The sequence below is a fragment of the Rhinopithecus roxellana genome, chromosome 1, assembly GCF_007565055.1.
Source record: "Rhinopithecus roxellana isolate Shanxi Qingling chromosome 1, ASM756505v1, whole genome shotgun sequence".
Classification (NCBI taxonomy): Eukaryota; Metazoa; Chordata; class Mammalia; order Primates; family Cercopithecidae; genus Rhinopithecus; species Rhinopithecus roxellana.
Genome location: NC_044549.1, coordinates 89,463,164 through 89,490,633, shown reverse-complemented (window position 1 = coordinate 89,490,633; position 27,470 = coordinate 89,463,164). Strand labels below are relative to the sequence as shown.

The window sequence follows — 27,470 nt, the reverse complement described above, 5'->3', positions numbered from 1 at the left end:
TAAATGGAATTGTATAATATTTTCTTTGTGTGTTGACTTCTTTCTCTAAGCATAATGCTTTCAGAGTCCATCAGTGTTGTAGCATATTTTAAAATTTCTTATTATGATTAAACAGTATTCTGTAGTATGTATATGCCATATTTTGTTTATCCATTTATCTGTTATGGTTATTTCCACCTTTTGGTTATTATAAATAATGCTGCTATGAGCATTGATGCTCAGATATCTAAGTTTCAGCTTAGAGTGGGATTTCTGATTCATATACTGGTTCTATGTTTAACCTTTTGAGGAATTGTTAAACTTTTCCGTAGTGGCTGCATTATCTTACATTCCCACCAGCAAAGCATGAGGGTTCCAGTTTCTTCACATCCTTATCAACGCTTGTTATTTTCTGATTTTTAAATTTTTTTAAAATTGTAGATGCAAAATGGTATGTAATTGTGGTTTTGATTTGCAGTTCCCTAGTGACTAATAAACAATTTGTGCATAAGGTGCTGCCTCAGTATATAACTCATGGTCTTTGAACAAATCGAATTTGTTCATGCAATTGTGAAAGGATATTTCTAGAAACTAGTTTAGCACTTGAGAAAATCTGACTGAATATTTCCCATTAAGAAAACTTTTTTTTATTAGTTGAACCTCTCTTGAATATCATTGATGGCTTGTATGTATTTATGAACATCAGTATTACTCTTTCTGGTGTTCAAAGGTGATTGCTGCTTTTAGATTGCTGTGCATGAATGAGATGTCTGAGAGGGTAAGGAATGTGAGAGAGGTGAAGACAGACACAGACTGACTGAAAAGAATTTTGTATAGCATCATACAACCAATATAATTGTTGCTCTTTAGGACAAACATTGAAGTGCTCATGTAAGTGAACAAGTTGCATATTCTCTCAAGTGAAAACTTAGCCTGTTTTTTTTGTGTGTCTCTGGGGAGCTCTGATGTCTGAGCCTCACTACTGAGGCTCTATTTTGAAGTCCTGCATTCTGAGATCTAAGGGCAGGTAGGAAGGATAACTTATTTTTTATGCCCACGGATTATTGAATGCTGTTTGTCCCCAAGAAGGAATATATTGTCTAGAAGTGTATATAAGAGTGGAAGAAGTAAGAAAAGAATACAGACAATGTGCAAAAATAAAAGATTGTTTTCAGTTGAATTCCTGTTCCCTGGTTTGACAGCTTTTTTGCATGCGCCTCACTGGTTGAGTAATATAGTCCCTGGGTGAACCGAGTTGACTGGGGGATTGGCTCCTCTTTATGTGATCCTGGTATCTGTTTACAAGAGGAGTTCTTAGAGGTTCAGGATGGTCATCCTGGCTAACTTCTTTTTCTCTTTTCCAGATATACTTTAGAGGATGCTGTTTTGTTTTGCTAATGATAGTTTATTGATAGCCAGATGACATTAGGGACATATTTTTAGGAGTTATACTCTTGTGAAGTATGCTGTTCTCCCACTATAACAAAAACTTAGAACTATTTCTGAAAAAAATTTGACTGTATGAACTTGGCAGGGTTTTTTGAATAATGTGTTATGTTCTTTCCCCATAAATTCTCTCTGTATAACCAAACCTTGACAATTGTATTTTTATTGTGCTTTGTTGAAGACCTCTTGCCTCTACAAGTCTTGAGGAGTGATGTGTGAAAGCTCTGTTTCTCTGTGAGGAAACACATGAAAGGAGCTCTGTACTATTATTAGCATGTGTAGCTTGCATGCGAAAGTACCTCCTCAGTTCCTGAAAGTTAAGGACAGCACAGATGAAAATCCCAGCAGAGTTTATGACGAGTGGGAGAATCCTGGGCACTAAAGAATCTTTCACAGATATTCTTCTCACTCATAGTTGTAGAAAATTGGCCATTCCCATATGCCACATTTTTGTAAACACTGCATCCTTCCAGCTTTTTGGGGTCTTTATTTTTGTCTGCAATAAGAGACCTTAAAAGCTGAGAATATGACAAAGAATGCATGGAAATGTGATGTGTATTGGATCAAATGGAAATATTCCTTATGTCTGTTGAGTTGTCCTTTTCCATAGAGAATAATTAGATTCTATTTAACAGTTCTAGAAAAATGTCCAGATAGATGCACTATCATATAATAGTGACAAATATTGTGGTTGTCTTATTAGTTGAATCTGTAGTCTTTTTTTTTGGTTATACTTCTTACGTTGGTTTGTCAGTGTTCTCTGATCTATGAAATATGCAAGAATTCCTTAGTGATATGTTAATAGATGCCTGGTTAGAATTACAAGATTCTTCCTTCTCCTGGTTTTAAAATAAATTTTATTTTTAAACTAATTAATCTTGGAAAAACATGGGCTGGATAGTATAATTAGGTAGCACCATTGTAGTGTTAATTCTTGCTCTCTGGCTGTCACTAGAGTTCTGGAATCAATGTGACATATACTTCAACTTTACTAAGTGCATATGGCAGTATTAAGTGTTGCAGAAGTAACAGGCGTACAGAAGTTGTAGGTTTTAACGTACTCTTAAATTTATTTTTTCCTAGGACAGGAAGATAATATGACCTCAGTAATAAACCACTTTTCTCAATCAAAGCTGGTAACAAACCACTTTTCTCAATCAAAGCTGGACTCCCCAGAGGAATTGGAACCTGACAGAGAAGAGGATTCTTCTAGCTGTACTGATATTCAAGAAGCTCTTTCTTCACCAGAATCAGATTCATGCAATAGGTAAGAAACATGCAGTAGTTGATTATTTTAAATATCTACATCATATGCACACATAGATAGGCAGAAATAATTAGAAAGTAGCTTTGAGGTGTGGTATGGTGTGTCACTCTTACATTTTAGTCCCCTTTAACTGCTGGGTCATCTTCAGAGTGGTAACAAGGCAGGATTTGGGAAGGAAGTGCAGAGGGTGAGTTTGATCTCTACTCTATAGCCTTTTTATAGATATTTTTCCTACTGTTGGAAAAGAAAGCATGATAGTGAAATTTTTGTCAAGACAATGAGTGAAGGAGATAAAAACAACTGCATTGGAAAACAGAGATGATCAGAAAGACGTGGCGCATAGGAGTGTTAAGAAATGAAAAATTTAACTGAGTAAATAGATGGGGAAACTTTAAAAATGAGAAATTTGGTAATGAGTCATTTTGAAAAGATATTTTTAAAATATATAGGGTTTATTTTACACACACACATGCATGCACACACACATACCATTTTTCTTTCTGGTCATAAATGTTAACATTTCTATAGGTTGGCACAAAAGTAATTGAAACCACAGTTAATTTTGCACCAACATAATACCTTATGTTTATAATTGTTATTTTTAAATGAGTACAGTATTTTGTTATGTCTCTGTACCATAATTTACCAGACTCTTCAGTTTCTGTTAGACCTCTGCATTTTTTCCAGTGTTCTACTTACGTGCCTGATGCAATGTTAAAGCTCTTCCTTTGTTTCTGTTGAATACTTTTTTTTTTTTCTTTTCATTTTTTTGAGATGGAGTTTTGCTCTGTTGCCCAGCCTGGAGTGCAGTGGCACGATCTCAGCTCACTGCAATCTCCACCTCTCAGGTTCAAGCATTTCTCCTGCCTCAGCTTCCCAAGTGGCTGGGATTACAGGCCTGTGCCACCTCACCTGGCTAATTTTTTCTGGTATAGTTAGTGGAGATGGGGTTTCACCATGTTGGCCAGGCTGGTGTTGAACTCCTGACCTCAAGTGATCCACCCACCTCAGCCTCCCAAAGTGCTGGAATTACAGGCGTGAGCCACCGTGCCTGGCCACTTTTCTTACATTTATTATTCTGATAGGTAGGCATTGCTTTCTGAATGAATTGTACTGATTTAAAAAATGCTAGCAGCAGTATGTCAATATGAGTGTGTCTTGGAAGTTATTTAATCTTTGATATTATTTAAAAATTAGTAACACTGCTGTAGAATGATAGACTATTTCTAATCTGACTAATGGAATTATTAATAAATTTTTTATTAGTATACCCAGTGACCCTCTGTTTTTGTAGGATACCTGGGAAACAGTTTCAAATTAGTCAGAATGAAGTATTAGGAAGGAGAAATCTTCCCATCTCATTCCAAAGATTTTCAAGGTCAAAAAATTGTATTTCTAGTTGACTGAGGGTAAAACATATGGTTGCCTGATTTGTTATCGTAGATCAGGCCATTCCTGCAAGTACAGTGCAGTATTTGTTTTTAAACACACATATAGAAATACAGAAAAAAAAAAAAAAAAAAAAAAAAAAGAGTCAGGGGAATAAGAGTTAGATTTTAACCATAGTCATTAGATGCTTGAATGTTTTGGAATGCCAGAATGATTTGGAACATTTGGGAATGGCAAAAACTGAAAGGGAAACACGGGGCAGTCAGATGTCTTTATCTGGTTGTGAGAATATGGGAAATAGGGCAAGTATGTTGATGTCCTAGCCTCATTCAGACTTGTTGGCATCACTGAACTATGAGAGGACTATGGGAAAATGTCATTGCTTTTAGGTATACCGTGGCTGAGGAACTAGGAGAGCAAGCAGTAGTCTCTGGGTTTAATAAAAAAGGTAAAGAAATATGGCTGAGGGAAATATGGAGTGAATTTTATTGGGTCAATTTACTAAAATGGGTTAATCCAAAGGCTGATCATTATAACTCATTGCTCACTGAAAGAATTGAAAAGTGCTTTCACACTTATCCCCAGTCACATATTGCTCCTGCTGCTACTTCATTAGGGGATTAGCCTTTTCTCATTATTTATCTTCCTACTGACCAAGATTCTGGGTAATATTATAAGTTTTTCCATCTTTAATGATTTCCTTTTGATAGGAGTCATATAGGGGTATCCTTATACTACATTGTGAAGTGATCCTTTTGTTAGCAACCAAACGTAAGTATAGTGATGCTAGATTAACTTTTGTTCTCTGTCCATAACAGGGTCTCACATTACACTATTACACTCAGCCATTCAGCAAGTATGTATTGTGTTCCAGGCACTATTCTAGACACAGCAGTTTAGCAGGAACCAAACCATCCAATAATTTTTAAAAATGTAAGCACTTATATTCTACTTCACATTATACTTAGTTGGTAATATATGTACATATTTCTGCATGCACACACACGTACATGGCTCAGTGGAAGTACACACTAATTACATATTTTAGCAGTTTTATTGAGATACAATTCATATAGCACACAGTTAACTATTTAAGAGTACAATTCAGTGGTATTTAGTATATTCACAGAGTTGTACAGCCATCATCACAATTTTATAACATTTTTATCACCCCACAGAGAAATGCTGCACCCATTAGCAGTTACTCTCCATTTCTTCCCAAACCTCCTGCTCCAAGGCCTAGACAACCACTGATCTTCTTTATGTCTCTATATATTTGACTCTTGTGGACATTTTATGTAAATGGAATCATACAATATGTAGTCTTTTGAGATTAGCTTCTTTCACTTAGTTTGCTCTCAGAGCTCATCTGTGTTGTACATGTTTCAGTACTATATTACTTTTTATTGTCAAATATTTAATTTTATGGATATACATTTTATTTACTCATTTGTTAGTTGATGGACATTTGAGTTGTTTCCAGTTGCAATTTTAACAAGGAAAAAAATCACCAAGTTTGCTTGCACACTGTGGAAGCTTAGCTTTAGTGATGGTATGTAAGGATTTACTAGACTTGCTTTGAGAAAGTGGGCAGTGTCTCCTCTAGTACTCATGTCTTAAATTGTACTAATATACTAAATATTTACTCATTGTAAATATTAAGTATGGTAATCTTTACATTTTTTATTTTATTTGGGTTCTCTTTTATATCTGTTTCTGAATCATTCTGCTGTTTTATCAATCCTAAGATCTTTAAGCTTAAAAGGTGGAGTCTATTTCTTGTATAAGACCTAGAAACTAAGGCTAAAGGGAAAGTGAGAGAGAAATGGACCTTAAATAATGGTGTTGGTTTAATATCAGGACAGACCACTTGGCAACTGATTCAAGAGTATATTGTCAAAGAGTGAGCATACAGCAGGAAGCAGCTATGGGGTAGCAGGAAAAGTAGTTGGCTTTAAGTTGATGGCTTACAGATCAAGTTCTGCCGGGTTATTTTTGATTCAGTCTTTTGAAGTCCATTTCCATGTATCTTAGAGAAGCACATTAAAATATCTTATGTCTCAGATCTGTTGGGAAAATGAAATGAGATAATAGATGTGAGAGTCATTGATAAATATATGATTGTTATACCTTCATAAAACAAATCAACTAAATTTTCTTCCTAATTCAGGAAATTAGGACTTATGTCTGGACATTTTTTATTAAAAACTTTTTTTTTTTTCTTTACAGAGGTAACCAAGTTAAATGATTGGGCATTTAGAAGTGCTTTCACAGCCCTCATTTTATTCATTTTAAGACATACGTTTTCAGTTTTACATTTTAATATCTGAAATTGTGATATGTCTTATAATCAGCAATAACTTAAAATTGCTGACGGCCTGGTTGTAGTCATGAGGTATTTGCCAATGGGTGTACGTCACAGCACTTCATGGTATCATCATTGGGTTGGGTTACATGTATTATTGGCATTCCATTAGTTAGTCACATAATATGTCTTCAACAAAATAATGAAACCAGAAAAGTTATTATGCATGAAGAAAAGCACAAAAATAGCAGCAAGATTTAAGTTTGATGTTAGGGAGGTAATGTTCATCATTGGGTGAATGATCTGAATTTTGTGTTTTCTTGAAAAACAGTCAAGTGCCTTACTAGGATCTAGGAAAGAAAGATACCCACAAGTATATGAAGACATGTTACATTATGTGTGTAAAGAATTGCCTATTTGTTACATGACAGACTGAAGGCAAGAGAAATGGCCAAATCCCTTGGAATAAATGGAAGAAATTTCAAAGCAATAACAGCATAACTAATTCTGTTCAGCATGACTAATGCAAAAGAATATTGCTAAGGTATATCAAGTGTCAATTTGTCAGACACTTCTCCTTTAACAGAAACTGCTTATCTTCTAACACATGCAATGTGATTGAGGAAACAAAGAAAATTATGAGTTCAGTTTGCAAAATGGATGTCAGTGTTTTAGATCAAATTCCTGGAAACAATAGTCTAGTACATCTGAGAAATGCTGCACCTCCTTGGTGGTGCAGAGGATGAGTTTTTGTGGGAAAAACTCAGTTATCAGAGATGCTGAGTCAAAATATGATGAAGTAGAATTGGGGTCTGAATATGAAGACAATTTAGGAATACTTTAGCCAATTTAACTCAGTTTTTAAAAATATATGTACAACAATGGCATAAAGTAAAAACCTATGTCTACCTAAATTTAACTCTCTGGATATGTACCAATTAAAAATTCTAAGTGAAAATGAAATATTGTATCATAGTTAAGTTGGCCTCAATTTTTTGTCTTTTAGTGGCAGATAAAATAATGCTTCATCTTGCCATCAATGTTATCTTCAATTTTGTGATTAAGGTCCCTGACCTTAATCACTTCAAACATAATTTATATCATCTAGTTGGAAACTCATAAAGTGGCTTATAATACTGGTTGGTGGTAGCCTGACAGAAGACTGTCACAAAGTATTGTGAATCATTGCTTAGTGCCAGTGTTATTTAATGACTCTGAAACTTAGTCAAGAGAGACACCCATTTGATTTGGGTAACTAATACCATAGAAATTAGGAAAAGATTCAAAGTTAGAAGGGACCACCAGTCAAGACCCAATTCCTTTAGTAGAATCATAACATACTAGGAATATGTGGTATTTATTTATCTGGTCCAACTGGGCACTCTCAGGGTGGATTAATGAGTGTATTACATAGATTTGGCCTTGCTCTGCTGAAGACATGCCAGTCTCCTCACCAGCTTCATACTCAACCCCTCAGTTTCTGTTATCAAGGAAGCTTGTAATCAAATCAAAGCTTAAGTGGTAGAGGAAATTTTCATTTTGGGGATGTTGCCTGTCTTTTACTTCATTTTTCCTTGTGGGGTTCAGTGTTGTAAGCGATTTCTATTATCCCCCTGTATTTTATTATTTGATTTTTATTTGTATCATTTATACTGCTGACAGTTGAAAGAATAAAAACAGAATGAAGCATCCTTATTTTGTTTCCCTGCCCGTTTAACTTCAGAGTTTGGTTTAGTGTCTAGTTGTAGCAGTGGATATTTTGCTGATTAAAAGAATTTTCCCTTGCATTAGACTCTCAGAGCGGATAATCTTTTGTTTCTTAAGTTTGTAAGTTAAATGTAAGCACAAATGTTTAATTCTCTTTTAAACTTGAATTTTTGTAGAGATCCAAGAGAACTCCAATATTTGGAACTAACCTAATGTTCTTATATTTTTTTTCCTTAAAAAAAATAGCACTTTACTTTTTATAAGAATTTAAAGTGATTGACTTAAAAGGAATGCATTCTCTCTCTCTCTTTTTCTACTATCTTTAATACAATGTTTCCTAACCCTTTTCTTCAGCACACATAGCAAATGATAGTACTTCTGTGGCATGCCAGGATAAAGAGATGATGTTGCCATGGGTTTCAGCCACCCTACATCTCACTGTGGGCTAGGGATTAATGCCTGGTGTCCAACTGCCCTGTGGGGGAGGTGGAGTACACACGAATTAGGAAGCTTTGCTTTTAATATATGAACACACCATTGAACAGTTGAATAGGTGGGACATACATGGACAAATAGGCTCATGGTGCTTCTGTAGTAGAAAGGACAGCAAGAGCATTTGAAGCACCCCTGTTTCGGGGCAGGTAAGGCAATGATTGAGTCAGTTGAAAAAGAAATTAAGTGACTTAATCTCATGATCCTAATGAATGGTAAAGCCAGTTTTCTGAATTCAGATATAATGCTTTCTCCTGCTTGTTTTTGCTGTTCTCCAAATCTCAGAAGGCACTGAGGCCAGATTAAAAGTTAAATGAACAGGTGACATATTAAAGTTACAGGTTTATGAGTTTCCCCACTCCACTGTTTTCATGTAACTCCAGAACCTTGGAGGATAATGGAAGAAAAAGTCAGTCCAGTGCTATTTTTCAGAGTAGAATCTATCATGTTTTTAAAGTTAAAAATTATCAGTATACATATTAAATACAAGTTTTTCAGATTTAGAATTTGTTCTTCTGAAAATAAGAGTTCCAAATGTCTCCTGGACAGAAAACTCTGGTTCTGGGGGTTTTAGGATCCAGAAAACAGCATGCCCAGATGGGCTTGGGTTAGTTCACTTGATTTGCTTGTGAAAGATGTGAGGGTACAGGAACTGTGTGGGTTGGGGTGATCAGAAAAGAGTAAACAGATTTGGCTATAGCAGGAGAGAATTTTTGCAGGTTGTTTCTTAGGACTAGATCTAAACATTTTAAAATCAGCATTTCAACTAGGATTCCTGGATAATGGAAAAGTTCAGTGTTCAGAACAGCATGTATAGCATGTGACCTCTTTTCTAAAAGGGGGAAGAATACTTATATTTGTTTGGCTTTGCATAAAGAAACACTAGAAGAATACACAACAAACTAATGAAAGTGATTTCATGTTGGAGACAAGAGAAAACAGGTTGGATGGGAACAAAGGAGGAAGTGGGCCAGCTCAGTATACATCTTTTATGTCGTTTGATTTGGAACCATGTAAATATATTAATCTTCTTTAAACAAACAAACAAACAAACAAAAAGCAAGTACCGTTTAAACCTTACTCTTTAAAGTTTTGGAAATCATCTCATCAGTGTTAATCGTCATCATAAATTGGTTAATGAAGTTTGGTGGAGTAGGCAATAAGGAAGACAAATATATTAATGAGATTTTGTAATTTAGAGGGTATTGGAATTACTAGAAAAATTACTAAATAAGTGTTTATGTTTCTGGTCAAATTGAGAAAAAAAAACATCAAACTAGTGGAACAATATCCTAAGTTGGAAGTATCTTACTGTAAGTCAATGATGGCTTTGTATTTTTTAAAATCTTCATAATTGCTATTGGAAGGTTGACATTATATTTCATTTTATAACTGTTAAATGTGACATTCAGTGAATTTAATGAACTTTAGAATACCCTGAAAGCTAAATGGTTCATTCTGTTTCAGGTGGTGAGTTGTTTTTTGTTGGAAGTTTCTAGAGAAAATGTGGGAACACGAAATAGTTCTTCAGTATCTTTTGCATTTTTCAAAGAGCTTAGGCCGGACACAGTGGCTCACACCTGTAGTCCTAGCACTTTGGGAGGCCGAGGCAGGTGGATCACCTGAAGTCAGGAAGACCAGCCTGGCCAACATGGTGAAACCTGGCTTTTACTAAAAATTCAAAAATTAGCCAGGCGTGGTGGCATGTGCCTGTAATCCCAGCTACTCAGGAGGCTGAGGCAGCAGAATTGCTTGAACCTGGGAGGCGGAGGTTGCTGTGAGCCAATACTGCGCCACTGTATTCCAGCCTGGGCGACAGAGCGAGACTCCATCTCAAAAAAAAAAAAGAAAAGAAAAGAAAGAGCTTAAACTGGGTGTGGTGCATGAGACAGACCATCTTTTGGATGAATGGAACATTTGTTTTAGGGGAATGTATCTTATCTTAGTCCAAGATACTGTAACATGAAGTCCTTGAAATGTGTATGACTCCTTGAGATGCATGTACCTAGCAGTCAGTCTTCTTTGTTTCCTTGTGGGAGGATAGCTCAGCCATTGGCTTTATGACTCTGGAAAGGTGCCTGGCACGTGGGATTTTAAATTAATCTCCCAGAGTTTCAGTTTCCTCATTGATAAAATGGAATAGCTTTTTTTGTTTGTTTGTCCCTCTAACTTCCCTGGATGAGTCTACAAAGCAAATTAGATGATCATATATTGTGAATGCTTTGTAAATAGAACATAAACTTATTGTTGCTTGGTTTCATCTCTTATTAAGGATTTTGCATGCATTAAGTTATTTTTATTATTTTCTCTTATCTGGAGCTCTCTTCATTTTATCTTTTTTTAGTTCTAGTGGAGAGCAGTGAAACTCTTAGCCTTGTTTTTTCCAGAACTTTGTTGATGATTGTGTGATAAACACCTTATTGATAAATAGGCAGGAGAGGGAGGTATTCTTAACTCTGGTAAAATCAATAGCATTTGATTTTTCTGCTACCACTGTTGAAGCAGCACAGTGTGGCAAAAGAAGATGAGTTTTGCATTCCCATTCCTGTTTTTCTACTTTAATTTCTCTCAACCGTTGTCAAATGGGGAGAAAACTTAGGGTACTTCTGTGAATTAAAGCTAATGTGAAGGCTGGATGTGGTGGCTCAACACCTGTAATCCCAGCACTTTGAGAGGCCAAGCAAGGTGGGAGGATCACTTGAGCCTAGGAGTTTGAAACCAGCCTGGGCAACATAGGGAGATGCCATCTCTACAAAATATTTAAAAATTAGCCAGACATGGTGGTATGTACCTGTAACTACTCAGGAGACTGTGGTGGGAAGATTCCTTGAGCCCAGGAGGTTGAGGCTGCAGTGAGCTGTGATTGTACCACTACATTCCAGCCTGAGTGACAGAGAAACACCCTGTCTCAAAAAAAAAAAAAAAAAAAAAAAGCTAATGTATACAAAGTAATTATCACTGTGGCTTGTAGAGGTAGTTGCTCAGAACATGTTAATTTTTGTCATTGTCATAATTGAATGAGTTTTTTGGAAACTGGAACTTTACTATTCTAATATGTAGTCAGCCAACTGCTAAAATATTTGGCTTATAAACTATTGTTCATCTTACAGAACAGATTACTAAAAATAGGGGTTCAAGGAAAGATTCATGGTAGCTGATAGAATTTATTTAAGTACCATTGTCTGGTCGGCATGTCATCCTGCATTGATCCTCCAGTGATCTACCCTTAAAGAGTTATTGTTTTAAACTGGATATACTCAACCACGTTCATATTAATGCCACAATTAAGGGAAGAAATGGCGGGGGCGGGGGTAACTACTAGATAATAGAAAAATTCCACTTGTAAGTAATCCTTAATCCACAGGATTTTTATAGCAGATGTTTGCGTTTTTTCCTACCCCACAGTACCCTGTGTACCTGCCATGCCGGTTCTGATGAATTTGCACCCTGGTGTCATAGAAACAGTGGAAATCAAAGATTAAAATAGAGCACATAATCATCAGGTTTTCTCCGACAAATTGTAGCTTGGTGCTGAGGCAATTATTCAGATAATTCAGACCCAAATCTGTTTCACGAAAATGGAACTGACATTTGTTGAACATTTACTACGTACCAAGCTCTATGCTAAACATTTAGTGTGTTATATTGAATAAGCTTTTAAAAAACCGCAGGGAATACCTGTATCATTATCCTGATTTTATACTTGAGGATATCGACACAGAGGAAAGTTAAGTAACTTGCCCAAAATTACACAGTAAGTAACAGAAATGGGACCTCAACTTAACTTTGTCTGACACTGAAATCTGTGGGTTTTTTCTCTAACATCAGTCATACATTTGCCAGAGGTGTTTGACATCTTACTTTTCAGCTTCAGAAGTAAATTCTTTACTAGTAGAATGAAATAAGATGCTACAAAAGGAATGTGTGAAGATAGTGTTTTCCTTTGCTGAAGAAGCTTTGCTACTTTCAGTCAGAGAATGACAAGAGTGAGATATTACTGGAAAACCTGCTTGACCAAGGTGTGCATGTGTGTGTGCATGCACACACACAGAATTAGCTTACATTTCTGCAACTTTGACCTGAAAATAAGGCTCAAAGCTGACTAAAAGGTGTGAAAAATTAATTTCAGGTGTTCTAAATAAAACTATTAACATCTTCCTGGACCAAGGTTTGGAATTCCATCGAATTCAAGATTCAATTTTGAATCTTTGCCAGTGAGTCTTTCTCGTATGTAATCTATATATTAATATCCACTGTAGCCTGGACCAGTGGGGACATCAGAGAGTGCCATTTGAATGCCCTTCCACAGAGCAGCTGTAACGTTCATGTACCAAACCTTATGTTCATCCAGCTTCTGGAAGCACGGCTTTCCAGAATGTTTCAAGACCAAATAGTAGACAAGCTGAAGTCTACTCTGAAAAAGTTCCTTGTTCTAGACTTCAAAGCTGTAGTTGTGTAGGCTTGTATATGCTCTGACCCCAGAAATATCAGAATGAGTAATTAATTTTCTCCTTTGGAGGATTTTTTAGATGTCTTGAAAGAATATTAAAGGAATTTTTGATCTTCAAGGCATATTAAAATGACTAAGACTTCAAAAATATTAATTGCTTTTATCCACAGGGAAGCGATCTGAGAGTGATAATTTTAGTAACACTGACTGTTATACCTAAGTGTCTTTTTGTAAAATCCTATTTGTGAAACTATGTTTAATTTTAGGAATGTGGTTTTTGAGCAGATATAGTAATAAGTACATTACTTTAAAAAGGAATGAGTAGTTCTCTCTGGTATTTTAATTGTATTAGCATCAACTCTATTTTTTAGTGGTGACTAGAATTGAAACAGCAGATATAGCAGATAATCCTGAAACTTCATTTTAGATAAAATTCTGAACCTCCCAGATTTTGTATCAGTCCATTTAGTGATCTAGTTGTCATTCAGGTGAGTGCCTGAGGTGGGGTAGAAGGAAAGGTAATGGGAATTGAAGACACCAGGGAGCTGTGAGCCTGGCTGGGCAGTGACATTGAAGTCGAAGAGGAAGAGGAGATTGCAGGCAACTTCTGAGATGTGTTTTTTGTAAACCACCTCTACCATCTGTTTTCACTGCGGTAGCATAACAAAAACCTCTTAGGTTTATGTCATTAGTATACTGCAAATATTTTACTTTAACAAATCAGTGATTTGTGCTGATGATTTGAAAACCCCTAGGTAAATTGATCACAGACTTTACTACGTTAGTTGACAGACTTGGCCATCCTCCTTTCTTAGCTGGACTAGTAGAGATGCTTCATAACCTTCCTGTTTAAAAAGCATTGTGTGTGTTGTGGAGCATGGGGCGGGGGGCCGGGGCAGTGTTGGCAAGAAGCTGACTTTACTCTTTCTCCAGCTCTGTGACCCCTGCCAGGCCCCAGAACTACATGATCCTCCCCTGCTCCCATTTCCCTAACTCATGGGTTTTCAGTAGGAGCAGTATCACCCCCAAAGGGTGGAATTTTGTTTTTCATGGGGGTAGGGAGTGGGTAAAAAGGTTACTCTGTATATGCATAAAACACAGATACATACACACACACACACACACACACACACACATCCGTGCTTTATACATACACATACATATACACATACACACAGAACACATGAACAAATAGACATCATATTTGTGGTACTAAAATGTCATGGGGTTAGGGGGAAATGTGTAAAAAGACTCCTTAGGAAGATGATAGTTTTAAAAGCTTGAGAAACCGTACCTTAAGCACATCAGGTAAAGAAGAATGGATGACACTGGAGTAGAGAGAAGGGTATGAAAAGGTTGGGTTAAAACAGCTTCAGCTTTGTTTAAAATTGGAGTAGTTCTCTCTGAGGTAAGGAGTAGCAGGAGCTGGGGTCTTGTAAATAGAAGGATTTAGAACAACTTCTGTTGAAGTAGGGGTGGCAGGGAATCTCAGCCTCCCTGGCTAGTGGAAAATACTAAAGTTGGTAAAATGTGCCTCAGTGTTCTTCAGTGCTTTTGGCCTTTGCTCCCCCTCTCCTAATGGAAACTACATTTGGCTCTCTCTTTCCTTGCCCACCCCCACTCTCCCTCCTTTCTCTCACTGGTAACCATTTGTTTGCTTTCTTTCACTATAGACTCATTTGTTTTTTCTAAAATTTTATATAAATGGGACAATACAGTCTTCTTATTGTCTGTCAATACTGATGTACATATCCTTTTAGTTCCAGTTCAGACATCATAAGAGATCTTTTAGAAGAAGAGGAAGCCTGGGAAGCATCACATAAGTGAGTTCTCATAATCATGAAATAAACGTGCACTTTGACCTGAGAAATTATGCTTCTATGTAGCTGATTTTCAAACAAAATGATATTTGTGCTTTCTGGTTTGAAGGAGTAGTAATCCACGTGCAAGATAAAGATTTTCGGTTTACTACTTGTTTCTATATATTTCTGCTAAGAAATGGAATCCTATATAACTGCAGTTATGTATCAGATGTTATTTCTGTATGGATAAATTGTTCCTATGGGCAATTAATACACTCATGTATCACTTAACAATGGGGATACATCCTGAGAAATGTGATTTCATTGTTGTGGGAACATCAGAGTATACTTACCTAGATGGTATAGCCCACCATACAGCTGGGCTCTAGGGTATATAGCATATTGCTCCTAGGCTACAAACCTGTACAGCGTGTTACAGTTAGGCATTTGTAACGCAATGGTACCTGTTAGTGTATCTAAACCTAGAAAAGGTACAGTAAAAACATGGTATTATAATCTTATGTAATTGCCACAATGCAGCTAGAGCCATCTTTTCAAAGTGCAAATCTGATCACTGTTACTCATCCCTCTGCTCTAAAAGTCTTGAATGGCCTCTTGTTTGTTTTAGGTTCAAGAAGGGACTCTTTAATATGCCTAAAAAGTGCTAAATGATTGGATCTCTTTCTCCAGACTCATCTCTTATTATTTACTTCATATTCATATTCTCTCTGCTTCATCATATAGACGTCTTAGGTCCTCCTGCATGAAAAGCTCTCTCCCACCACAGAGCCTTTGAACTTGTCCTCTACCCAGAGTGTTCTTTATTTTTTCATCTAGTTTACACCCCTACTCACCAGCTCAGGTTCTTCCTGGATCCAGTCCTCCTACTGTAGGCGCTTACGGCACTGTGTCCATCCCAGCACATTTGTATGATTGTTTGTTTGCCCATCACTCCTACTGGTCTATAAGTTAGGCATTTTAACCCCAATGTCAGCATGAGCCTAACTCATAGTAAATACATGTGTGATCTCATTTAAATATAGCACTATTATATACTGTTATCCCTGTTTTACAGTGAGGAAACTGAGGCTAAAAGGGGTAAGTCTCCAGCCCAAGGTCATATAGCAATAAGTAATAAGTGATGGAGATGAGATTCTAACCTAATTGTCAAAAGTCAGCATCCTCAACCATTAAACTCCACTATCTTTCCAGAGGAGGAGAGGTTTGCTGTGCAGTTGACATTTTGTCGTTTCATAGCTGAATCACTGGGAGAGTGGAAAAGTATGGTGTATCCAGGGGACACATGGGTTTATTATGAAATACGTGGTGGTTCAAGCAGTAGCATTTTATGTAAGTTTGAGATTTTGGCTGCATTACTGTCTCTCACCTAAGCATTATTTAACTTTGAGTTCTGGGAGAGGAGGCAACTCCTTAGCTAATTACTTTCCTCTTGTACCTCTTCATGCTGAACTAACCCTGACACTAGTGTTCCTGAGCCCAAGCCTGTTCTTGATAATGATAATTTCTTTCTTTCTTTTTTTTTTTTTTGAGACGGAGTCTTGCTCTGTCGCCCGGGCTGGAGTGCATGGAGTGCAGTGGCCGGATCTCAGCTCACTACAAGCTCCGCCTCCCGGGTTTTACGCCATTCTCCTGCCTCAGCCTCCGGAGTAGCTGGGACTACAGGCGCCCACCACCTCGCCCGGCTAGGTTTTTTTTTGTATTTTTAGTAGAGACGGGGTTTTACCGTGTTAGCCAGGATGGTCTCGATCTCCTGACCTCGTGATCCGCCCGTCTCGGCCTCCCAAAGTGCTGGGATTACAGGCTTGAGCCACCGTGCCCAGCGATAATGATAATTTCTTCAAGTCATTACTACCAGAAAGCACTTAGAAAACAAATCCCATCATTTCACTTTTTAAAGAGGAAAGATACAACAGCTCGTTTAGCCCCACCCATTTGTTTTATAGAGAAGGAAGCTGGGCTCCAGAGAGGTAAACTGACCCTTGGTCAAGGTCCGAGGACTGGTTAGTGATACCACCAGGATCAGAATCCAGGCCTCCTGATTTCAGCAGAATATAGAATAAACAGCCTCAGTTCCTTCTAAGGAAGAACTTATGCTGTGATGTAGTTTTAAAAGCAGAATCAGGAAAAGCCTCCAGAGCTTTACTTTTCAACAAAATGTTGCAGTTCTACAAATACCCATCTTAAGCTTATAGGCATTTTTTTTTGTAGTACCACAAGTGGCATATTTGAGATATTAGTCCTGGAACATACCATATCAGTTCCAACACATTCTCTTAATTCCACAAATGATTTAGAGGTTTCGTTAGCAACACATGGCTCCATATAAAGCAGTGTTTTCGTAAGCAGCAGGAAACTTATTTTCTACAAACTGGTCTTGGGGTCTTATATCTACATTTTGTATTCTTTTATGAGATGATCAGTCAGGTGTGGCCACAAGAAGAGACACAAGAGAGGCTCAGGAAAACAAGTTTCATTATACTCACAGGTCCTAGAGACATGACTGTGGCTTCAGCCAAGCTGCCAAGCTGAACCACTCGCAGTTGCCTCATGATTATGCCGCCTTGCCCCTGGCCTTTGCACACGCTGCTGCTTCTGTCCAAATTGCCCTTTCCCCTTTCTTCATCTAGATAGCAGTTGACATTCCTTTCTTCATACTGTGTTCAGAAGCCCCTGATTTTACTCCAGCAGCACTCTCACCCTTTCTAGTGAGTAAGTACACTGGATTTTAAATCCCTAGCACCTAGCACTATGTCTGGGCAGCCCAGCATAGGCACCCAATAAATATGTGAATGAATGAATGTGTCTGGCAGTCAGTCAGTCAATCAGTGTTTATGGGATTTGAATGTATTCACTAGTAGATTCTATGTTCTTACTTGGCTTCAGGAACCTGTGAATGAATAAGGATCGCCACTGTAAACTAAAAATAAAATTTTAAGCCATCAGCTGACTGAACAGACTCCCCTGTTGGCCAAGGGGACCCATAGAAACCTTAAAAACAGTCCCTGGCCATGACAGCACAGGAGGTCAGACTTGCCTCATCATACCTCCTCCCTTTTGCAGTGTAGACATAACAACTGGCCAACATTAATGTTAGAATAGAGATCATAGGACTGACAGAACATATTTTTTTGTGGCAATAAAATACCAAATTATAGACAGGAGCTAAGGCTATTATACCTGCTCCCCTTTTGCAGTGTAGACATAACAACTGGCCAACATTAATGTTAGAATAGAGATCATAGGACTGACAGAACATATTTTTTTGTGGCAATAAAATACCAAATTATAGACAGGACTTAAGGCCATGCGAGACAAGGGTTAAGTAAATCACCCCACACTTAAAGAGTAATTATATTCTAATTGCTACAAGGCTTTTCTTTTTCTCTAGCAGCTAAACAAGTACTGGCCTTGAGATAAACAATATTAAAACAATTGTAGCACATCTACTGCCGGAAGCTGACTAACTGACCCTCTGTTCCACAAGCTATAACTACAGCATTGGTTTGACAAGAGACTGATTTCAGTAACTTTCTCCTGATAAGAGACCACTGATCATGGACTGGTTCTGGCCAGTTTTATAGTGGCTGAGCGGTTGGGTGCCTTTGTGTCCTAAAAAGACCTTTTGACATATAAGGCCTAATTGTAATGTATTTAAATATTGAGTCTCCACCCCAGAATGAACATGGGTTGTGTGTAACATGCATGCATGCATTAGGACTTGCATTAGAACCCCCCTTTATGAATAATCATAGCTCCTCCTGTAACCTGTTGAATATGTATGTTTGGTCCACACATTCACCATAAATCCCTTTTCCCTCTTCCTCTCCCTTACAGTACCTGTCTTTTGGGCTCTGCCGGAGTTACTTCTCAGCCTTGTCGGAGTGGTCACCTTACAGGCTATAATTGTTTATAAGAAATAAAGGCTCCTTTCCAAATTTGTAAATTTGGTTTTTAAGCTAACACCACTTAAAAACCTTGCTAACTCTTTGTGTCTATCTCATTGTGCCTTTAAAAGAAAATTTTAGAAAATAACTTTCTCTTACAAAATCGGAAAAGGAAGAATTATTTTCTCTATTAATAGTCTACATTTCATCTTAAACCCATGAGAAGTTGTTTGCATGTACTTATGAGCCTGTCATGTTTGTTAAATGATACAATTACTGTAATTGAGAGTACTTGCAGCAGGAAAACAGTGAATCCCGTGTTTAAAAAAATGAATAAAAGGAAACTCAGGCCTGTTTACAGTGGTCCTTGATCTGACCACTCTCTCTATAATCAACATGAGGCAAGGAGAGCCACACACCAGGAGATTCTTTCTATGGACCTACCAAGAAGGAAAGTAGGTCATCCTGGAAATAATGTATATTGGAAGCAGGTTAATAATGAATGGCTGGATCTCCTAAGGCATGTTTTTGCCTTCAATAGATTCAGTACTTTAACAGTAGATAGATTCAGTACTTTAACGGTAGGTGCCTCACTGTGGCCCTCCCCAGGAATATCCTCCCATCTGGCTAACGTGCTATTGTCAAATTTTACGAAAAGAAATTCGTTAGTAATACCTGCTGTAGACCAAGAATTTAAAAACCTGCTGCACCTGTGAGATCTTATTAAGTGTTATTCTAGTAAGTCAATGCGTTATATGCATGGAAAAAAATATGGCTTGGGTTATTCTATTAGGATTCTTGCATCTTAGGGGATGAGGTGTTTTAGAGAATTGTTCTGGGAGTACCACTGAAATACTCCTTGCCAGGAACTCCCCTCCTAAGGAAGTGGAAGTATAGATGACTTCTTCCACTACCTCAATAGCTGTGTCTGTTGCCAGCTATCATAAAGGCAAATCAAAGAGGGGAAACATGGAAAGAAAATATTACTGAAAAATGTTAAAGGATTATTAAAAACAAGGTATGAGAATAAAGAGCAATAAAATAGAAGTTAAAAGTAAGGAGGAACATTCCACTAAAATTTAAGCCTTAAAAATAATCAGAAGTCAAATAAGTAAATGATAATAAAACATTAAGATAAAAAATTTGACATGGTAAAAGTTGAGAGATTTTTAAGAACATAAACTAAAACATGAAAAAAAGTAAAAATGATAAGAGTGATACCAAAGATGGTGGAAATTCTCTGCTCCATAAATGCAATAAAAAAACTGCAAAAATTGTCAGATCCAACTTTTTGGAAAACTCTGAACATTAACCGAAGGCAGCAGCACTTTAGGGGGCATTTATTCAAGAAAAATGTCTGAATCTCAGTGAGAACAGTGAGTTTTGTGGTGATTCATCTGGCTTTGTTCTCATCCTTCTCTCTCTAGTTCCTCTGTGGCCTTGGAAGCCAACAGTCTGCAATCATGGTGAGGAGCAGGAGGCTGATAGCCTGCAGAGAAGGCAGAGTGGGGTTGGAGCCCCTTTAAAGCCACATTCCTGGAGAATTTTTACTTAGCCTATCTAATGGTTCCCTGGAAGACTTTACTTGCCAAGACTATCTTTACTTTACCTGACTTGGAGCTTGCTCACTTCAAAAAGCCTTTTCTTTAAGGGTGTTTGTTGAATGCAGTTAGAGACGTTTGACTAGCTTTGTAGCTGTCTGAGGTGGTGCATAACAATTGGGGCAAACGATATGCTAACCAAAAAGCCTAATAGTAAAAGCTGAAGAGTAAGATTTCCATGGGGGTTTTGAACAGCTGTAAAATATTACTGGGAATCTAGAGGGTCACTCTCATTCATAGAGCTTCTGTGCATGCTTAGGAAAGACCTAAGGAAGCACTAAGCTTTCACCCCTGGTTAACCATGAGGCTGTGTGCAAGCAGGAAGTAGAGGCTAAGGCAGAGTTGTCCACTGAGTGTTGAGTGAATGTTGATTGCATGCCCCAGCATGCACACAGAGCCCTTCAGCAAAGACTGGTTTTGCTAAGAGTTTCTGTATGATACTGGTTCCAGAGGTCTAAGGAACTGTTCAATCATTAGTGGACTACAAAGCTAATCAAGCAGACACTTTTAGTTGCCATACACAACGAAGAATACATATTTATAGGATTGGTTTAGAAAAGTTACTAAACAATAATAGCAAACAGCAACAACAACAAATCCTGGAGAGATCTTATTTGTTGGTTGTTTATTTTTGGTATTTATCATGATTGGGGTTCTTTGACCAACTTTGATCTTGATTTGATGTGTTTCAAATTTTTAGAAAATGCACAGCCATGTGTTTTTACATACTTATTTTCCACAGTTCTTTCTCTCCTTTCTTCCAGGCATTCCAGTTATACACATATTATGCCATTTTTATTGTCTCACAGTTCTGGCTGCTCTATTCTATATGCACCCCCTCACTCCTTTTTCTCTTTGTATCTTAATCTGGATGGTTTTTATTGACATATCTTCAAGTTCACTAAGTCTTTTTATCAACTTTATGTATTACACTTAAAGCCTATTGAAGGAATTTCCATCTCAAAATGGGTTTTTTCCCTTGCATTATTGTGTATCATACTTTTTGAATGCTGGCCATACAGTGAAGGACCATAGGGACTGAGGTCAACAGTGTTTGTGCCTAGAAATGGGCTTCCTTCTATTGGGTCATTAGTGTTGGGAGTTGAGCCAGGTAATTCAGAGTTGACCTGGATTGGAGTTTCCTAGTGACTAATGTGACCTTCAGTGCATCCACTTCAAGTTACTCTAGCAGATGGCTGCTTTGACTTCTGCTTAGTGTTGGGGCTGGATTGCCAGAGGGTTTGTCTCACTGATTTTACTCCCATTTTCCTTTCAGTCATGCTTACTTGCCTGCACCCCATAGGGACATATCTTCACCATGTTCGTATCTCTCCCTCAACCATTTCCTGCTCCTGCTTATTGCTTGGTGCTAGGCGCATGGTGGGAAACAGCCAGGGTTCACTGTTATCTCAGTCCAGCCTGAGTCTTAGGTAGGCCCTGTGTGCTTAGGGATGGGCCTTTCTCAGCACTTCTGCCTCCTCCCATGGTATCAGGCTACCTTGACCAAACCTCTGCTTGATGTCAGTGTAAGGTCATCACTGGAGATGATTTTCTGCCCCTCCTGTAAGGTAGAGGTTTTAGTTTCTACATTTCCCCTGGCACAGTGAATCTTTGCCTGCGTTCCTGCAAATGAGGTCATATGCCTCCCCTTGAGGCAGACTGATTTCACCTCTGTTCCTTCCCCAGAGGCCATGGGTCTTTGCCAGAGCCCCAGGGTGAGTTTCCTATGTTTCCCTCAGCAATTGAAAAGCTTATGCTTCCTGGGAGAGAAGCATTCAAGAAAGCAGGCAGGACTTCTTCTTGTCCCCAGTAGCCACTGAAGTGGCTCCTCTCCATTCTCCTTCCCTGCTCCCAGTCTTCTTGTGAGCACCTGACGGAGGCTCGTGGAAAAGAGCTGGCAAGTGTGTGCAGACACTCCTTGTGTCAGTGGCCCGCAGTACTAGCCTGTACTTAAGAAATTAGGAAAATCTTAGCTGATTCTTCTTCCCTGTTTGTATGGTAGCCACCCCGTTCTCCAACACTCTGCCAAAAGTGAGAGACGTGTGGCCCATCTTTGGAGGGGAATATTTTTCTTTGGAATTTTGCTTTCTTAGTTCCTTTACAACCTCAGGTCTCTGAAGGATCAAGAAGAATAAAGATTTTGTTAGACTGCCTGGCTTTTTCTTGTTAGGATGGGAGCAGCTTTTTGTTTGCCTTTTTTTTTCCAGTCCTCTACATGCAAAACAGAAGCATAAAACTCCTAAATTTTAATTCAGCAAAAGGGACTATCTGTAATCCTTGCTAATTCACTAATTCATAAAGTGGAAATACTAATAATAACAATTATGAATTCACAGAATAGAGGGTTATTTCGAGGTTTTAATGAAATAATACGTGTGGAAACACTTGTAAACTAGAAACTGCTGTAGAATAATAATCATTACTTTCTAAGATGCCATTTCTTTTTTCTATCTTCAGAAACGATCTTCAAGACACAGAAATAAGTCCAAGACAGAATCGCCGCACAAGAGCCGCTGAAAGTGCTGAGATTGAACCAAGAAACAAGCGTAATAGGAATTAGTGTGGGCTTTTGCTGACTTTTCAAACGCAGTGATTAGAATAAGGTACTTTTGGTTGCCGCAGACAGATTTCCTGTTTATAAATGCCCAAGGAAAGATGCTAAATTCTAAATATTTTGGTTAGCTGATGTTCATTCTTTTCTGCTTTTCCAGAGGGGAAAAATACTACAAAATATCCTTACTTGGTCAGTTGCCTCCTTCCTCTAAAACATCTCTATCTAAAAATACTAAAAATATGTTTTGCACAGGCACCAGCTTTGCAGAGTAGGCAGACTCTTTGGCACTTTGGCAGAGGGATTTGGTTTGGTTTGGTATGATTTGGTTTGATATCTAAATTTCAGAATGTTCTTAGGCCATTCTCCTTCTCTTCCATGGAGAATCTAACCTCACAAAAGGATTCTTTCAACCTCTTTATTACAAGAAACAGTTGAGTTAAATGTTTATGATTTTGGAAAGGCAGGATGTCAGTTCACATCCTTGGTGTGTGTAAGTACCAATGCAGGCCGCCACCATGCCTGTATTACAGCAGCTCCATGATAGTTGTTGCCCGAGGTTAATGTAGTTGTTTGTTAGACCTGTGTCTTATACATTTCTCAGAGTAAGATATTAGTATTATAATTTAAAGCCACAACAGTCAGAAAGTCACAATAACTTAGAAACATTGCACATATTCTTCTGAAATAGCACTTAAAAATGATTAGTGTATTTTTTCACTTGGGTCAATCAAATCTGTAACACTGAATCCAAGCTATTAAACAAAAAAATATACAATGAATGAATTTTGTAAATGAATAGAGTGTATCAGTTTACAATAGTATTCTTAAAACAGGATCCTCTGGATAGCTGAGTATGGGTTAGAAATCATTGAAATGGATTGGTCAGAAATTGCTATCTCTGTGTAAAATGTCTACCAGTAGCCAGATGCTTCCGGAGTTCATAATGCCTCTCTGGCATTTCAGAGCCAGCATTCCCCAACTCCCACCCCTCTGCCACCACCCAACCCAAACACATCTTTCAAATGAGATGACAGCAAATGCGGCAATGTTAAGACAAGAAATTTATGATTTGCCAGGTTCAACATTTATGACCTCCCCTTTCCAAAGACTGTCTCCGTTGACCTTGGCTTTTTGATGTGCTTTGGGGTTTCTGATAATGTGCGGAGTCTCATTATGGCTGAGAGTTTAGTGTTTTCACAGTGAAGTCCAGACATTTGATTTCTTTATGAGTTCCTTGTGTTAGAAATGACTATAGAAAAATTTGTCATAATAATTTCATTTGCTTGAAATCCTTCATGGTGCATTAAGGAAACTAAAAGCACCACTTACCAAATCCGTCAGCAGAACTGATGTGAGGTAAGTGAGCATGTCAAACAAAATAGGGGCTCACGTGAATATATTTATGTCACTGAGTTGTCAGAAATTATGTCAAAATGAAAACTGCTTGTTTCATGACAAATTACACAGTCTGTACATTAAACTGGAAGTAATTACTACTTTAATTGCAGCAAAAGGAGTTTGTGAGGGAATGGTGAGATCCAAGACTGGGAAAGCAGGCACATGAGTTCATTCAGCAAATATTTAGTTATCTTCTTAGTTATGTATCTGTCACTGTGCTGACACTGGGAATACAAAGGTGGCCAAAGATCAGCTAGAACAGTGGTTCCCAGTGGGGTGGGCAGAAAGATTTTGCCCCCCAGGAGACAGCTGGCAATGTGTGGAGACACTTTTGGAGGTGGAGGGTGGTGAGGGGTACTACCAGTATCAATGGGTGGAGGCCAGGGATGGTGCTGAACATCCAACCCTCACGTGTTAGCTTGCTAGGGCTGCCATCACACAATACTACAGACTGGGAAGCTTAAACAACAATTCTAGAGGCTGGAAGTCCAAGATCAGTAGGGTTTCTTCTTCGGCCTCTCTCCTTGGCTTCCAGACAGTGGCCTTCTCCCGGTGTCCTTGCATGGTCTTTTCTCTGTGTGCACATGACTGTGCAGGACTGGTGTCCTGATTTCTTATAGGGACAGCAGTCATTGGATCAGGGCCCATGCATATGGCCTCATTTTACTTTAGTTACCTCTTTTTTAGATAGAGGACCCTATCTCTAAATACCGTCACACTCTGAGATACTGACAGTTAAGACTTCCAACATATTTAGTGGCAGGGGTTGGGGGGCACACTTTAGCCCAAAACACTCCACAGTAAAGAATTATCCAGTCTAAAATGTCAGTTGTGCCAAGATTGAGAAACCTGTAATGTAAAGGAACTCCCAAGTCTACCTGAAAAATAAGGTCTAAAGAGCTTTTGTTGAGCACTATCTGTTAGCACTTAGCATATGTTTAATATTCATACATTGAAAGACATACATGTTTATATCTATCTGACAAATATTAAGGAACTTAGAGTAAGTGGTAGATCCAGAATTGAAACTGATAAACTTCTGGTTCTAAAATTCACCTTTTGTGAAAATACAGTTCTCACCAAACTTACAGTAATTCACTGGTTATTAACTCTTTCTACCTCCTCACTCCCCTCAAAGTTATAACATCTCCCATCAACGTCAGCTCAGAATGGCAGTGATGCTTATGGTTTGTAGGGGTGCAGGTGAGCTGCTGGATGCATTTTAGATGGCCTAGTATGCCAAGCCACCCTTTCATCCTCTATACTTGGTTTTTTTCGACCTAATGAAAGAATTCATACATGTAAGACCATGTATATAATATAGGGAGGTGTGCCTTTAAAAACAAAATCGTATGGTAAAGACTGATATGTCAACAGGGATAGACAAAATAGAGAAGGCTAGAACTGGGGGAAAAAAAAAAACAGAAACAGTGAATTTCAAACTTCTTCGCATCCGATAAAAGAAAGTAGCAGTGATTCAAATGAGAAACACTTCTGTTATGTACATATTATAAAAGTATGAACATAAGAAGGAAAACCACAACCATTACATTTTTTTACCATTTCAAAAATTTTTTTTTTGGTTTTCAGTCTGTTTTTTAGACATCCTTAAGAACAACTATCTGAGGCTGTAAACAAGTATTTATATTAACACCCATGATACTGACCTACCTGCACTGAGACCTTAAAGGGGGCATTTCTCCATTCCTTCTGTGTATTTCTGGGTATCCCCAGGTTCAGATATTCAGAATACAGACACAAGTCCATGCTTGCATATGTTGCTGCTCCCCTGACAGACTTCTACCAGCATCTGCCCTCCTTACTGCTGCTCTGTCATGTGCACTGCGGCTGGTCCTGCTGGAAAGTCCTACCTTGCCTAGGACGCCATCCCCGATACAGCCCCAGCATGTGCTAGGGCAGCCCTGCCTTCCTGTCCATTTCAGTCTCTTGGCCTTGCTGTGTTCCAAGTGGAAATGGGAGTGTGCTTTCCCGGTTTGCTAGTGTCCTTACTGTCACCCGGACCACAGCGTCCTGTGCAAAAATTTGCTTCTTCTCTCTTCCCCTTTCACTCTTTCTTCTTTCTCTCCTCCCACCCTTTTTTTTTTCTTCTTTCCCCTTACCTTTCTTTCCTTTCTTCTCTTCCTCTCCTTCCTTCCTTCAACTATTAGGACTATATGTCAAGTAATATGCAAAAACAAAGACAGGTCCTGCCCTGATGGAGCTTGTAGACCAGAAGGGAAGATGAGCATTAAGTAATTATATAGATTAATGTACAACTGTGATGAGTGCAACAAAAGAGAGGTTCATGGCACTATCAAACATGCAGTGGAGGGATTTTGTTTTTGCCTATAAACTCTTGCCATAGAAAGCTTGAAAATCAGTCTAGCGGGACAGTGTTAATCACCATGTTCTTTCCTTATCCTTGTCTCCCCCAAAATTCATGTGTTGAAACTTAACAAGAGGTGGGAACTTTAGGACATGATTAAGTTGTGAGGGCAGAGCCCTTATAGATGGGGTCACGGTCCTTCTAAAAGGGGTTGAGGGAGTGGTTTTGTTTCCTCCCATCCCTTCCGCCACATGAGGACACAGTCTTCGTTCCCTCTGGAGGACTCAGCAACAACGCGCCATCTTGGAAGTAGAGAGCAGTCTTCACCAGACGCTGAATCTGGAATCTGCCAGTGCCTTGATCTTGGACTTCCCAGCCTCCATACCTGTGAGAAATAAATTTATATTGTCTATAAATTACCCAGTCTGTGGTATTTTCTTCTGGCAGCACGAATGGACACCCAGGAACTGATGTGTGCATCTTCTGACTCCTTTGGTTCTAAAATACAAAATATTAGCGTAAAATTATGGAAGTCAGCTCATGCTAGTAAGTGCCTGTGTGTCTGCCAACTTCCCAATAGTATCAAGAGAAGCTGGACAAGTCAGAATTTCGTATCACCTATCCAGGATCACCTCCATAAACACACACACACATACACACACACACACACACACACACACACACACACACACACACAGTACTTTAATTTGTCACAGATAGATTCCACAGTGCATAATCAATTCTATTTAATGATTGTATAACAATCCATCCGGATCTTGTGCCATTTTGCACAGACATTCTACTCTTGGACATTTAGGTTACTTCCAGTTTTCTCCAATTACAAATAAT

The 27,470-nt window shown here is 38.3% G+C and overlaps 1 protein-coding gene across 3 annotated transcripts in view; it reads left to right on the top strand.

Annotated features, from left to right (window-relative positions):
- RAD18 (RAD18 E3 ubiquitin protein ligase) overlaps positions 1–27,007 on the top strand; it is an 85,010-nt gene extending 58,003 nt beyond the window's left edge. Inside the window, exons 11-14 of one of the 3 annotated variants that reach the window (XM_030927294.1) lie at positions 2,509–2,692; positions 14,796–14,858; positions 22,801–22,946; positions 26,878–27,007. In XM_030927294.1, the coding sequence (XP_030783154.1) occupies positions 2,509–2,692; positions 14,796–14,858; positions 22,801–22,903 (350 nt within the window). In that variant the 3' untranslated portion in view covers positions 22,904–22,946; positions 26,878–27,007. Of the gene's footprint in view, positions 1–2,508; positions 2,693–14,795; positions 14,859–22,800; positions 24,400–26,877 lie in introns of those variants that run through there. The other 2 variants (XM_010369903.2, XM_030927303.1) reach the window with 2 other exon arrangements.
- The last annotated feature ends 463 nt before the right edge of the window (positions 27,008–27,470 follow it).